Source organism: Halichoeres trimaculatus, unplaced genomic scaffold (genome assembly GCF_033239565.1).
Source record: "Halichoeres trimaculatus isolate MK-OKI-2021-1 unplaced genomic scaffold, fHalTri1.1 fHalTri1_scaffold_13, whole genome shotgun sequence".
Classification (NCBI taxonomy): domain Eukaryota; kingdom Metazoa; phylum Chordata; class Actinopteri; order Labriformes; family Labridae; genus Halichoeres; species Halichoeres trimaculatus.
Genome location: NW_027437191.1, coordinates 29,920,801 through 29,937,015, shown reverse-complemented (window position 1 = coordinate 29,937,015; position 16,215 = coordinate 29,920,801). Strand labels below are relative to the sequence as shown.

The following is a 16,215-nucleotide window of genomic DNA, read 5'->3' as shown; positions in this document are numbered from 1 at the left end:
AAAGGGTGAATAATACTGAATCTGGTCCACATGATGGGGAAACAGCATTTCAGTATTGCATTTTAAGGCAATATATACACACACACAATACATTTTTTTTCTTTTGCCTTATGCCGCACTTCAACCCTTATTTTGTAGGCGACACATCACTTCCTGTGACGTTCTGTATCCGTGTTGCGCTTTACGAACCCCTTCTCTTCCGGGTACTAAGTTTCCCGTAAGAGGCGTGTCAATCTCTTGACCTGTTTTAATTAGTTTGGACTTTTTCTCGGACAGTTCAACTTTTATTTAAACATGCTAATAATTACAAAAAGATTTATCCCAATCCAATCCTTGAATTTATCGTTACAAGCTTTTGTTTTGGATGTTTTTTCTTACCGTTGTCTGTTTCCGGTTTCTTCTTCTTTGGTTATATTGATTTTAACTTTTCTTCTAATTTGTTTTATCTTTGGATTAAATTTTTTTGCAAGTAATACTTAGGGTTTGTTTATCCTAATTTTGTTTTATTTGTGAGAATTATTTTTAGATAGGTCAATAATACTTTTATTTATTTATTTATTTATTTATTTTGTATTTTTTTTATGAACTACTGGATACTTTCTACCTTCCTTTATGGAAAGGTATTTATATTTATGGACACTGTTTTGGTATATCTGATCTGTTATCATTTTGTTGGTTTTAAGAAAAAAAAAAATAAAATAAAATAATAAAAACCTTCACACAGCCTCTAATAAATATCAAATTAAAATTAGTACTGTGGTATGTAGCCTTGTATACTACGTTTTGACTTTTCTGAGGTAATGTTCTGATTTTGACAAGCTACAAGCCATCAAAATAAAAATAAAAAAATTAGGCTCAAATCTAAAGGGCTTGAAACATAAAAAGAAAAAAAAATCTGCAATTTTACATTTTTTTCCAGATATATTTGTATTTCCCAGGACACAAGAAACACCAAATTCTCCGGTATAAAATCTGATGTGCAGTCTTTATTCATAACAGATCCAAACTCATCTTCCAAACATTCAGTCTATTGTATGTTTCTGTGCGCACGATACATAGGCTACATCTACATCTCACTCTTTGTTTAGAAACAGGATGAACTGGTTCAAGAAACACTGACAGTTATTTGTTTTCACCATACAGTACATGTTTTAAGTGCACATAAGTCTGAAAAAGTTTTTATAACCAGTGAAAAATCTCAAGCGCTTTAGTTTACTACGTAGTACGCTGATAATTATTTGGCAAAGAGAACCAAGAAACTGAAAGGCAAATCTGAAACTCACTCAGGAGGACATGGTTAAGTTTTTTAAGTACAAAAAATAGATATATAAACGATATACAAATACAACATAAAGATCTAAGTTTCTGTCCCTGTGAGTGCAGAACATATTGAGTGACTTTAAAAGGCAATTCAGCGAACAGACGAGTGTCCTGGGTTCAATTCTGAGCCTCGGCTTCAGGGTCGTCATAGATGTAGCTGCCGACACCTCCAGTGTTTACACCTAGAAGAGAGAATAACAAAGCTTTGGATTTACACTTGCTGCTGCCTTGACATGGAAACTCTGGTAAAAGAGATTTTCTGGTTTTAAAGAAAAGATTATTCTTCAATGATTTGTTTTTTTTTCTTACCTTTTGGCCCAAACAGGACAGCATAGCATGGTTTGTGACAGTAAGGCTGTCCGTCATGCTGCAACAGAAACACAGAATTCCTCCTTAAACTAAGAGAAGACTCCACAAGAAGAGACTACAACTGCCAATATGTTATCTGCTCCATGTTAAACAAGGATCTTGAAAGATATGTTGAGTTTCTTACATTTAATCTTTTACTTAAAGGTCCCATATTATGCAAAAATCACTTTAATAAGTCTTTTAGTGAAATTTGTTGGTCTTTGTCTTTCCTCCCAGCCCACAAAACGTGATATTTAATGACAAAACCTGTACTTAGTAGTGCTTGTGAATGTAACATCCTGACCTAAAACGAGCTGTTTGGATTTTGGGGATTCGCCGACGTCAGCGATTCCCTTTTTTGACCAATCAGGAGCAAGTCTGACCTGATTGGTCCACCAAAGCAGATACCCCCAAACCCCCTCCCCACCCACTCCTCTCCATGCTGCTGGAGAGAAATCTCTCCAGCACCGGGAAGGAGAATGCCAAAGTTGAAGAGTCATCACTGTTCTGTTTTTGGCTGTAAACAGCCACATAGTTCCATGCACAAGCTTCTCATCTCAGAAGAAGACAGACTAAGTGGCTTAAGTTCAATTATCAAGGAAATGTTCCAGCTACACTCAGTAAAACTGTGCATGTGTGTGCAAGTCACTTCACAGCCGACTGCTTTTCCAACTTTGGACAGTACAACAGAGGGCTAGAGAATAGACTGGTCCTGAATCCAGGCGCATTACCAACCATCCACCAACAAACCTTGAACCCTGGAAATGTGAGTATTTTTTATTTTTTATTTTTTTGGAGCAGATGTAAGAGCTTTTCCTCAGTGTCCCCCCTGTCTCTGTGTTAGCTTCAGGATGCTAACTTTAGCTGCAGTTAGCCTGTTGTTTTAGCCTGTAATGTTACAGTAAACAAGCTTCGCTGTTTTGTAAACATTGAGCACTTGGAGCTTGTGGCACCGCTATCAGTGATGCTGGAGAGCGGGGCGGCATCAGCGGTGGCTCATTTACATATGAAGGCCACGCCCACTAAATCAGAGCGTTCTGAACAGAGGGGCTATGAGAGCCTGGAAACAATGCTGCTGTGCTTGATTTATTGGCTTTTTTGACCAAAACATGTTACCAGCTCCAATCCACAAAAAAATTTGCTAAAGATATCCAAGTGTAAATATGTGCAGTTTGCTTGTTTTGCGACTGTTTGCACAGATGAGCTGTCAGCATCTCCTCTTCCAAAGTCACCCTCAAAGAACTAATGAAATGTATGTAGAAAAAGACAGACCAGTGAGTAATGAAATACATCCTTCCTATGCCAAACCAGCCAGAGCAATGCTTTGAAAACAAGTTATTTCACCTTTTTTAAGGTTTTTACATCATCCCTCAGATAGCGCTATAAATAGCGCACCAAGATCTGCTGTCATGTAAAAAAACACATGCTCTCAGGCTGCTTTCTTTTCAGCTTCATCTTCAAACACACCATTTGAGCTACTACCTTTGAAAGGAGTTCAGTTCTTATTAGTATTGGTTGTCTTATCTATTTATTTTATTTAACATACCTGTGAAAAATGCACAAAAACACTAACCTAAGCTGAAAACATCAGCTGTAAAGGACTGTGTTACTTCCCCTGGAGCACTGTGTTCTTTGACAAAAACCCACACAATGCTTCATTCTTGTCTGACTTTTTGAAGATTTGTTCTTAAAATATGAAAAAGCGTCATGTAACCTCATTAAATCAAAAGCTCGTTATGTAAAACATTAGCTGAGAGTGCTCAGGTGAAGTTTGGACGCCCACAGTCTGACTGACTCAACCCCTGATTAAGACATCAACAGTAATGTGAAAGTGAAAGTTGAAGTTGTTGCTGTAGCATTGTTAGTTCATCTATAGGTGGTGATATTGTCGTGGTCATCAGAAAATCTAAGCAGTGCAGCTCTCTGCAGCATATGTATGAAGCTGACTCTAACCATGTGTTTTATAGCGATTGAGGGTTATTTGCTAAGATCTTTCTGTGGATTTAAACGGTGAAATCAAAAACACTCAGCTGCTATTTTGGTCATGTTATGTTTCTCTCCCACCTCTGCATGGCTTCCTGCTGCCAGGGTCTTGCTGCATCTCTCACAGCGCAGACAGGGTCGGTGCCAGTTCTTTCCGAGAGAGGACACCTTCTCAGCTGCACACACACACACACACACACACACAATCATTGGGATAGTCACTATGACAACCAGTCACTTGGGAACATTCCACCACATGTACAGTGCGACCAGATACGAAGAGATATCCTCGCAGTGTCACTCACCAAAATAAACCGTCTTGTTGCATCGAGGGCAGATGTTTGGTCCTCCAGAGAAAGATGAGAAGCTCGCAGCTGGAAATGAACACATGAGGTTAAATTCTATGGGTTAATTCAGCTTTTTTTATCACTTTTGATTTAAAACAGGGAAGCTGAAGTGCTAAAATCTGCTGTTTCTCTAGTGTCCGCTTGAGGCTGGCTCTGGAAGTCACAAACACACCAAGCCAAAATAAGCCATTTTCAAAACAGAAATTAACCTTTTTACAGCCTGGTTTAAAAAACGTCTCCTGTCTGAGTCGCTAATTTTGCTATCAGCTCACTGTACAGGGGGTGAATTTTTTTCTTACTCAGCCGTTCAGAGGATATTAAGATCCAGAGTTCACCCAATCAGAGGCACAGCTCAGGGTCACGTGACCAACAGGCGCCCTATAGCTGTAAGCGAAGCCCTTGCGACTACCAATATGGCCGCGATAGCCGATCTGCTTCATTTTTGGGGGAGATTACCGTAAAATACCAAATAAACGCCGGGTTCCAAATAAACGCTGGGTGTAGCAGCACGTTTAGCAAAATAGACGCCCGTTCCAAATAAACGGCGGGGGTATGGTAAGTTACTCAGCGCAGCCTACGAGCCGCAGTCAATTTCTTTTGTTTTTTTTTTCATTCCACGGTCGGACTCCCACCGAAAAAATCAGATATTGGTCTGCATTCACGCTTTATTTAGAGAATTTTCAGCGCGTTACTTTCACACAAAAACACCACTAAATAAAGCTCTAGTTCTCATCGTTTCGTAAAATGGCGCTACCTTTGCTGCAGAGCCACAGCTGGCTATGAGGCACTCGCCGCTTGGTGTATTAGTCCACGCGTGGCGTGCCAGATATAAACAAACGCAGGTAGTCTGCCAGGACGAATTATGCAATAACAATGTAAAGATGAGGAGGCTTTGAAGAGTCAATGAAGAAGACATTACCACTTCCACTGAATGTTGTTTTCTGGGAAAGAAATAAACGCCTGTTACAAATAAACGCCCGGTCCCAAATAAACGCCTGGTCTGCTCAGTGATTGAAACAAATAAACGCCCTGGCTACTATTTGGTATTTTACGGTACGTCTTTTGGTTTGTGTTGAAGTTGGCGCCCCATGTCGACAAATTGTTTCCTCTTATCTTTATCAAAAATAAATAGTGCTGTCAGGCGATTAAAAAAAATAATGATAATCACAAGATTGGTAATTAATTAATTAAATTAATCGCATTTTAATCTCATATCTGCTTAAGATCCCCAAATAAAGAATTTGAATTCTCCAAAATTGTAGAGTATCACAAATCAAATGAATACATGAAGAAGAGGAGATTTATAAATCCACATTTTTCAACTGAGTTTGTCAACTGAGTTTGTCAATCAAAATCCTGCTCATTATCTACTGTGGGTGAGAGCGGTGTGCTCTTTGGACGAGAGCTCAGCATGGATATGAGGAGAAGTTGTGAAATGACAGAGACATAGCGAGATGCTGGTAGTCAGAAAAGTTCAGGCAGCTCACGCTCCAACTGAGGATGTGTCGTGGTGGGAACAAAGGATGGAGCGCCTGAGATAAACGCGATTGAAAAAAGTATGTTTTGTCTGTTTTTGGATCAAAAACAGAAAGAGAGTCCACTCTTCTTAGGTAGTTTTGTTTTTACATAGTCATAGAAAACAATGTTATTTGGGTCTTGAAAGATCATTCAAGATGCTCTTAAAATGGCTGGCAACCAATGAGTTAATCGCATTAATTTGTATAATGTTAATTTGTGGAATAATTAATTAATCTAATTAACATGTTAAAGTGACAGCCTTAAAAATAAATAGTGTGGAAAAATGTCTCCATCAAAACTTAATGTGTAGACTTGAGACTCTAAAATTTTCACAAGAGCAATATTTCAGCATCTTGTTTGGGGGATATTTTGGCTTCACTTTAGTACAACCCACGGAGGAAAGGGTGCACCATCCATCTTTACACTCTGTCATCCATCCTCCTCAAGTGTCTCCATCACCTGTCTGGCCAAACTGAACCCAAACCTCCACATCCACACATTTCTCACCCTTCACTGGTCCTCGTGCGGGGGCTTTTCTCTCCTCCCCTGGTTTGGCATTGGTTTCCATGGAAACTGCAGCGGGGGCTTCGTTGACAGGGTTCTCATACACATAGGAACCAGCTCCCCCGATATTCACACCTGAAACACAAAAAAGAGGACATCATTTCCAAAGCAGAGGAGGGCAGATACAAAAGTTTTTCTCCTGTGTAAAACATGAGGATGTGTCACCTTTGGGTCCGAAGAGCGTGGCGTAGCACGGCTTGTGACAGAAAGGTTTCCCATCATGCTGCAAAAACCAAACAGGTTCACTAACAGGGAGTACATCTGGAAACGCATTTCTGCTCATAATCAAACAGGAGGTGTTATGCAACATATTTTTTTGTGTGTTAGATCAGATTTATGTAACAGAAAATGAAGGATTTATTCATGCAAGTTCACAAAACCTCTCTGATCTCACATATCCTGTTGATTCCCAGCATTATATAAAAAAAATAAAAAATAAAAAAAGAGTGAATAAACTTGGATGTTGTTGACCACGACATCTAAAATATCATCACTCAGAGAATACTTTACACAGACCTGATAAAAATCTTAAGACCAGTTGAAAAAATTGCTAGAATTTACCTTTTGCACATTTGGATCTTTATAAGGTTATAAGAAAATGTTTGTTTTTTTTAAATATAAGTTCCAAATGTTTTTTGCCACACTCCCCATTCTAGCTTTTGCACATTGTAGCTCTACTTAAAACCTCATTAAGATCCAAATGTGCAAAAGGTAAATCCTAGCAATTTTCAACTGGTCTTAAGATTTTGATCAGGTCTGTCTGAAAGCTGAAAATGACTGACCAGACATTACCTCTCAGTTTAAAGCTAATTTAAAACTATAAAGGCCACAGAAAGAAATCTTAATTCTTTATAAAGCTCATGTTTGGTGCCTGGTACTGGACCCCATGTGACTGATCTGACCCCAAATAGACTCAAAGAAGTCTGAACCTCAGGACTAATGAGCTGTGCTGAGCTCGATAACCAGACTTCAGTGCAGACTCACGTTGATGTGCAGACTGTAACCACAATAAATCATAGTTTCAAAAGCACCACAGGCTTTTGACACCACATAATGAAACCTCAACAGGAAATGTCTTTGTGGTCCCGCTCGTGCTGACTCAGCCGCGCTCTTCTACTGTGGTTAGAAAGCTAGAGGTGTGACTCTACACATTAAACTACGAGGAAACCACAAGCACTTCCTCAAGAGGTTGTTATCTTCATCGAAGGCAGAAATGAGTTGTATCACTTCCTAATTCTAACTCAATATCAACAGCATGTGAAACTGACAGCTTAGCAGGCCTGCCCGAGTTGTGTTTAACACTTTAAAGGTCCCATATTATAAAAAAATCTCTTTATTAAGTCTTTTAGTGAAATTTGTGGGTCTTTGGCTTTCCTCCCAGCCCACAAAATGTGATATTCAATGACAAAACCTGTACTTAGTAGTGCTTGTGAATGTAACATCCTGACCTAAAACAAGCTGTTTGGAATTTGGGGATTTGCCGAAGTCAGCGATTCCCTTTTTTGACCAATCAGGAGCAAGTCTGACCTGATTGGTTCACCAGAGCAGATACCCCCGAACCCCCTCCCTGCCATTCCCCTCTCCACTGCAGCAGGAAGTAGAATGCTGAAGTTAAAGAGCCATCACTGCTCTGTTTTTGGCTGTAAACAGCCACATGGTTCCATGCTCAAGCTTCCCATCTCGGAAGAAGACAAGACTAAGTGTCTAGAGTTAATTTATCAAGTAAATGTTCCAGCTACACTCAGTAAAACTGTGCATGTGTGTGCTAGTCACTTCACGGCCGACTGCTTTTCCAACTTTGGACAGTCCAACAGAGGGCTAGCCAATAGACTGGTCCTGAATCCAGGCCCATTACCAACCATCCTCCAACAAACCTCAGACCCTGGAAATGTGAGTATTTTAAATGCTGTGTGCTGTGGAGCAGATGTAAGAGCTTTTCCTCAGTGTCCCCCCTGTCTCTGTGTTAGCTTCAGGATGCTAACTTTAGCTGCAGTTGACCTGTTGTTTTAGCCTGTAATGTTATGGTAAACGAGCTTCGCTGTTTTCTAAACACTGTGCAGAGCGGGGTGGTATCAGCGGTGGCTCATTTACATATGAAGGCCACGCCCACTAAATCAGAGCGTTCTGAACAGAGGGGCTATGAGAGCCTGGAAACAATGCTGCTGTGCTTGATTTATTGGCTTTTTGGACCAAAACATGTTACTACCATTTCATGAAGACATCAATGATCCATATTGAACTGCAGAAAAGGAGCAGAATATGGGACCTTTAATGCGACAATAATCCACACACTTAATCCTAAATAGGGATTTTTTTTTTAAGCTCACATTCTCCTCACCTCTGCATGCCCTCCTGGATTCAGCGTTTTGTTGCAGCGCTCACATTTCAGACAGAACTTGTGCCAATCCTTCCCCAAAGAGGACACTTTCTCCGCTGCGGGAAGAGAAGAAACAGCTTAAAACATTTTCATTAAACCATTAAAATTCCTTCTCCTTCTTCGTCTTTTTTTCTGATTATTGTCGTTCCTTAACTTTCCTTCTATTTTTTTCTCTCTTTCATTTCTTTCATTCTTTATTCCTCCACTTGAGTCATTTAGTTGCGTCTTAGTCCCTCGCACCAGAGATGATGGAGAGACGCGAGCATCACAAGAAGTGACGTGTTTCAGTCATGACGGCTTCAGCTGTTCACCTCTGGATCATCTGCTTTAACAGCTGTTTGTGTGTCTGCACGATAGACTGTAAAAAAAAGGAATTTCATCTTGCTCAGCTCAAAGTGAGGTCACCACAAAAAACTGCTCCCCCTGGTGGCTGGCTGCAACATAGGTAAAAAAACAGGTCCCCAGTCATTCCAGATGGGCTGTGGTCAAACTTTAAAAAATTAATACATCTAGTAGAAATGTTGTGGTGATTTGAAGATATTATTTGGCTGCCTTGTGTTCAAGTCCTCTTTTTTTCTGAAAAGTTTAGTTTTCATTTGTTTAATGAGATCATGTTTAACGATGATTGACAGCTGCTGTTCTTCTGTATTTTTTTCGGAGCTCATAAAATATGTTGGGAGGTAGAGTCAAAAAGTGATTATTGAATTGGTACAGTTTTCAAAATAGCGACCGAGAAAGTACTTCCGCGGAGGAGAGAGGAGAGAGGAGAGAGGAGAGAGGAGAGAGGAGAGAAGAGAGAAGGGAGAGGAGGGAGGAGAGAGGTGACTGCAGTTTATCGCTTTGAGACGCACACCCTGTCTCTTTCTTTCTGTCCTTTCTTCTTTTTTGTTCCCTATCTTCCTCGCTTCTTTGTTTCTCTTTGTATTTTTATCCCCTTTCTTTTATTTACTTATTGTTTTTCTTTACAATTTTATCTTCTTTTTCTTCCTTCCTTCCTTTCCTTTTCAATTCCATACATTGTCTGTCTTAGTTCTTTTTTTTAATCCTTTATTTCTCCTCCAGAAGTTTTCTCCCTCAGTCTTCTCTTCTAGCATGTCATTTGCTTCCTTTGCTTCTTTTTTTGCATCTGTTTTTCCTGAATTTCCATCGTGACCATTTAATCTTTGTCTGTCTGAGTCTGGTTCTGTCTGAGGTTTCTGCCTGTTGAAGGGAAGTTTTTCCTTGTCATTGTAACTTGCTTAATGCTGCAAAGTCCTGTACTCATGACGATGAGATAAGACTCCTTATCTTGTCTTGATGTTGGGTTTGGGACCTGCTAATGTTTCTGGAAAGTGTCTTGAGACAACGTTTGTTATGATTTGGTGCTATACAAATAAAGACTGATTGTTTGATTGATCTCCTTTATGTTTTTATCTTCTTTTTCTTTGTTTTCTTTTTTCATTTCTTTACGGCTAAACAGAAAAGAAACATAAGAAGAGCTCATCGTTCTGATAGCACAACAAGCTAAGCGTCTAAATCGGATACAAAAACCATCAAAGCCTTTTTGCTACTTTACATGTTTAAGCTTCAATAACAGCAAAAGTTGAACTGCATATGACTTTTTTAAATAAAATAATAAATTAATTTTTCATGTGAACACTCATCAGTATATTCAGGGTTTGGTTTTGGGTGAGTCAGCTCCAGAGGAACTGAAGAGAAAGTTTCAGGTTCAAGGGAAGTGGACGAAACCAGAGAGGAGGACACATGTTTATAATCTGAATGATGGCAGGGCAGATTATTTCCTGTGGACTGGCACATATAAAAGTGATAGAAGATTATTTACAAACTCTGAAGTGTTCATATGAACCGGGAGCACATTCTTTCCGTTGTGTTTGGAGGAGAGTGACACAGAGAGATTATATTTTAGCTGTCTGGGTTATAACGCTCCAGACTTTTCACAAAGCTACTCAACATTCCTCCATACCTCTGACTCTATTTTTGCCTTGAAGCATTACTAATGCTAATGCTGTTAATATGGATTAACTGAGTTCAGTGTTTTTGACTTCAGGATTAGCTCACCACCACCACCAGGAGAGCTCAGACACTCAAGAGCTAACCGGCATCATTCCTCCAAAGTTTGACAATCAGCTGGAGCCTCTCCTTCGTCCTGAAATAAACTTTCTCAAGGACGCTGAGTTGTGTGATGCCTGGACAGCTGGAGCACAAATATTTCTCTGACACTTAAATTACAAACTTTCTGTAAGTCTGCCGACTGAAAGATGACGAGAGTTAGAGAAGTTCCCTCACAGTCATTTATCTGTTTGTCCTTCTCCCAGAATATCCCAGCAGATAAACTGAGGCCTTGACCCAACGTGGCGACTCCTGTTTAGACTCAGCGGGCAGCCTGTCACTGATACATGACAGAGAATCACCTTGGTAGTGAGCAAGGACTCTGAATCGATGCTGTCTGAGTGTCAGGGGTGCACAGAGGTCTAAAAATGTTTGTCTGACGCCACCGACCATGAATCATAGGAATCAACCAAACATTTAACATTCATCCTTTTCATATGTGTTCCAATGTTCTTCTTTCTTTTTTGGTCATTTGTACATGTAGTGACCATAAATGGACGTCATCTTGCTCGGCTCAAAGTGAGGTCACCACAAAAACTGCTCCCCCTGGTGGCTGGCTGCAGTATAGGTCAAATAAACATCTCCCCAGTCATTCCAGATGGGCTGTGGTCAAACTTTAAAAAATTAATACACCTCGTAGAAATGTCCCTCACATCTGATTGTTGTGGTGATTTGAAGATATTACTTGGCTGTCTTGTATTCAGGTCCTCTTTTTTCTGAAAAGTTTTGTTTTTATTAGTTATAAGAAGTTAAAAAGGGGGTTTTACATCACTTTTAACAATGATTGACAGCTGTCATTCTTGTGTATTTTTTTTCAGGGATTGTAAAATATGTCGGGAGGTAGAGTCAAGAAGTGATTAGACTCTAGAAAGAAAAAAAATATTATTTTTTGTCACCCGGCTCCACTCAGATTCTCCCAGAATTCCTCACAGTCTCTACTGCGCAGACTCTGGCTGCCAATAGCAGTGCCTGTGACGGGGGAATTTTGGCTTCAAAACCATACAATAGTAAATGGCGGAGCCACGCTGTCCACTCAATATACGGTCTATGTCTATCGAAGAGACAAACTGTGTTCAGAGACAATGGTTTCTCTGTGTGGTTTTGAGCCCATGCAGTGATGTCCACTACAGAGTCTCCCTGTTTTTAGTGCAGAGCTGCCTGGAAGACCAAAGAGCATGACCATCTAAGGAGCCGTTTACAAGATAATGGTTTCAGGGTGGAACGAGGGGTACACCAATCAAAATTTTCTGGTAAACTTTAAAGAAGCCTGGCCTGCCGTTATTGATTATTATTTTTTATTTTTAATAACTGACAGCATATGCCTTCAATGTTCCAATCTTATTTTATTGAAAGTCATTGAAAAATACCTGTGAAACCATAAAATCTTTGTGTTTTAACTGAAAAAAACAATAAATTGTCCTGAGTTTTAGGTCTCATTGCAAAAAGCAACAATGTCTGGCTGTCAGACCTTCCTGGAGGTTTTAAGATCAGTTTCATACGTAAGGATGGGCTGATCACTGATCCCCCCAAAATTAAGGAATTCAAAGTATTGTTACGTTTCAGCTAGGGGTGGGAGACAAAATCCAAAATTGGTATATCAGGATTTTTTGCTCGACAATATTAAAATTGGGATTTTTTGTCTTTTTTTTTTTGTTTATTATCAACTGGATTGGAAAAAAGTTACCACTTTTCTCCAGCAGAGGGCGAAATGTTTCTCTCTGACTCACGTGATGTGCATTTTATGGGAAAATATTCCACCTGATACAGTCTGTAGACATTATCATCATCATCGTTATACTTTTTCACATGGTCTGGTGTTAGGAAAGAAAACCAAAAATGGCAGAAATTCATAATTTTAAAGAATCGTGATTTAAATTGAATCGGCATCCCAAAAATCGTACTAGAATCAAATTATGACAACAGCATATGGTCCCAGCCCCAGTTTCAGTTAGCCCAACTCTACTTCAGTGGAGATCTACTAAAAGCTGCTTCTGGATGAGACAGTTATAGCGCCAACTACAGGCCTGGCATGAATACTACAGCATTTTCAGTGTAAATGCAGGTTTTTTTTCTCTGTATTTTTTCGTTTTGAGGCCTAAAAATGGTTTCGCCTTGTGCCATCTTTACTTCTGAGAGACTCAGACTCTCTGAAATGCCTTTTTAATACCTGATCATGTTACTACCTGACTAACCTTATTAGTGGGTAGATGTTCCTCAAGGTGTTTTTTTTTTAATTTTCTCATTACATAACTTTTTCAGTGTTTGCTGGCCTCGCATTTAAACACATTTTTTGTCCATCAATATGGTGTCTTAAATAAAATTGAATCTAATATAGGGTTTGAATAATGTATCAGGGAAATATTTTAGTTATTGTTGTACAAAAACGTCTTATTTTCCTTACATGTTTGGGTTTTACAGGCTTGCTCTGAAACTCAAAATAAATCCAGATTTCTCACCCAAACTTCAAACTAAACCATCTCAAAGTGTGCCTCTACAAATCCCACCCTCACACTGCCACAGGAAACATGTTTGTTTTTTCCCTCCACCCTTTATTTCCTGCAACAGCTCCAACATTAAAGGGGGACTCAGCATGTTTGGTTGAACCTGCAGGGCGGGGTTCAACAGGGAGATGAAGAGGGAGAGAACAAAAAGAAAATCGATCCCGTGATGAATCAATGAATTATTTACGGCGCCATGTGGTGCAGCTCCAGAATGACGACTGATAAACTCACCCTAAAGACAGACAACGCCTCTCCTTCGCTTTGTGGCGACTGGTGCTCACACAAGTGAAAGTTAGGATGGTGCTTTGTCTGTGGCTGTCAGATAATAGCGTTTAGTCTGATGACTAGAAGCACACAGGGTTGTTAATGGCTCCCTGTAATCTTATCCAGAGATAGTGAACCCTTTATAGCCCAGTATGAGCCCAGTTTAGACAGAGAGGGGACCAGTTGGAGTTCAGGGTTTCATCTTTTGATGTTTTTAGGGACTTTGTTCACATTTGAAACAGTGTGGTATCATCCTTATTATATCAGAGTTATTTTTGGTGGGACATCACTGTAATATTCACATCTGTAGTTACCACTAATGACTTTTAATTAATATTACCCCAGTTGGGACTTGGAGCAACATCTTTCGCCTGTATGTGACTAATCAGAGTATCTTCATTTTAACCAGTTGGTGGCGCTGATGTATCAAGACAGATGCTGAGAAACTACACCAGGGGGAAACAAACTGAAATCTATTACAGTGGATCACAATGTTGATCTATAAAAAGTAACACCAGCCCAGTGGCGCCGACGTTTCCCTTCATGACATCAAAATTACACATTTCAAGCTAAGTTGGTATAACTGAGTATACCCCATAACTAAGGTTCGGCACAAGTTTACACAGGATAACATAGTGTGTGTGTAACTTTTAAAACACAGCTGGACCAGAATAAATTAACTAAACTACTCTGGACTCTGGGTGTTTTTGTGGAAACAGCAGCGAGTCACACAAAAACAGGATCTATCTCTGCCTCATGTGGCTTTTAAGGCACCGAAAAGCCACAACGACACTTAAATTCTGAATATCTGACTAGTTTAAAGAGCTAGCATCACCACTAGCAGAGTGTAGACTTACCTAATTCAACCCTAACTTTTGATTAGTCATGTACTGCTCGGGTAATATGGTTGTTTAACCAGCCTACATTCTAATAAAGTTGTAGTGCAGGTTAAGCTAGCTAAGAAATCTTTAACAAAGCTAATGTTTGAATACACCATTGTGCATCATCTCCTCACTGGCAGCTTTAATGTTAAATCAAACATGCCCCTAAAGTATGCAAAACACATAACTTTGATTTCGCAAGAATTTCAAATAAATAAATGAATAAAAAATGCCACAGTGCAGTTCGTTTGAGTCCATGAATGGGCTATTTGGACCAAAATCAGCTTTTCAGTCATGGTTGTTATCATCTCAAAATGAATGTTGATGAAGTTTCCTTAGTTTTTTGGGGCTTGCCTCTAGTGGACACTCAAGAAACTGCAGTTTATAGTATTTATTTGCATTTGTTTTGTTTTTTTAACAGCAGAAGTGCACATTTGTATAAAAAACAGCGTCCTTAACATCACCTGATAATACAACACATTTTTCATATATAGCGCCCCCTGCAGGCCTGGAGCACTTTTTTTATTTAAAAAATATCTCTGTTTATTATTATTATTTTTTATTAATTTCTCATTTGTGTTTGTCTTTTACTTTAATTAATTTTTAATTCGTTTTTCATTATTTATTTATTTATTTATTTATTTGTTTATTTATTTATTTATTTATTTCAGTGCATAGTGTTTGACCTTGTCAGCAAACATATTTTTGCTGGGATACTATATTTAAAGCTGTTTCATTATATGATAGAATTTTTCGTCATCATATTTTTGTAAAGTTTTATCAACTTTATTAGATAATAAGACTAGTGCAATATTAGTTGCAAAATCCTTAAATGTACAACATACAGTCCACATTTATCAACTGTAAAATAGAGGTGATTACACTCATTGCTAAAATCATTTATGATTACAAATAACTTATTTCAAATTTTATTTTATTTATTTATTTGTGAGTTTATTTTATTTTTTTTACTGTAGAAGTTGCTGCTTTGATATCTGGATTTATCTATGTATGAGAATTTAATAATTAGAAGAGTAGGGTTTCAGGCAAATTGCTGAAAAATGTTCATTTTCACCCTAGATTCTTCCAATGTAAGGACTAAAATATTTTAGAAATAAAACGTGTAGATATAACTGTAGGATCATTTCTTAGAACATGTGTGACAGTTATTTTACAAAATAAAGCCACTATTTTTTAATGTGTGCGCCTCATTTTGGATCATATGACCTGAGCAGTTGCTTGGTCTGCAATTAATCTAATCCGGATTAACCTTAAATCCCCTCTGGACACAAATTCATTAAAACACGCAAACGTGTGGATAATGAGGTGTTATTTGAGGATAACTCACAGACACGGTGACACAACCATCATTTACTGACAGACTCCACAGACTAAGAAAACGGGCACTTACCGAAATACACCGTCTTGTCGCATTTTGGACACTTTGACGCCATTTTCCGGGTGAACAAAGAGAAGAAGTCGTTTCTCTGTCGGTCAACCGGATCTCGGTCCGTGTGTGTGTCTGAGTGTGTGGGTGTGTGAGTGTCAGTCTGCGGCTCCAGCGGTGCAGACACACCTCGGAGGATGGTTGTTGGTGGTGGGGGAGACCGACGCTCACACCCTCGCGCTGCTTCTGCTCCCTAATTTACATAATCCCGCCCATTCGATGACGTCATGTGACTCTTGCTCTCACAGAAAGAAGAATAAAATAACTCGGTTTATGTACTCCAACGACCTAACCGTCAATATGGAAGTCCATTCCTGCCACGTGAAAAAAATTGGAGACTCTTTCTGAAAAAAAAAAACAAAAAAAAAAAACAAAAACAAAAACAAAAAAACAATCAAAACAAAGAAATAAAAATGAAAAAAAAAAGAGTAGGAGAATTTCCCTTTAAAAAAAAATCATTAAAAATAAAATTTGAAATTATTCTTGGCTCAAATTGTTATCACTTTCATTACAAATTTAAATAAATCACAAATGGTGAAAGAGGAAAATTTATCTT

General features: G+C 38.8%; 1 protein-coding gene across 1 annotated transcript; it reads right to left on the bottom strand.

The window, feature by feature from the left end:
• Window positions 1–964: 964 nt before the first annotated feature.
• LOC141802386 (cysteine-rich protein 2-like) lies at window positions 965–15,862 on the bottom strand. Its single transcript, XM_074685938.1, has 8 exons — window positions 15,624–15,862; window positions 8,419–8,513; window positions 6,246–6,303; window positions 6,024–6,155; window positions 3,957–4,025; window positions 3,733–3,827; window positions 1,630–1,687; window positions 965–1,502 (listed from the first exon to the last, which is right to left on the bottom strand). Exons 1-8 carry the CDS (start codon window positions 15,664–15,666, stop codon window positions 1,438–1,440), a joined length of 615 nt encoding a protein of 204 aa, XP_074542039.1. The 5' UTR covers window positions 15,667–15,862; the 3' UTR covers window positions 965–1,437.
• Window positions 15,863–16,215: the final 353 nt, after the last annotated feature.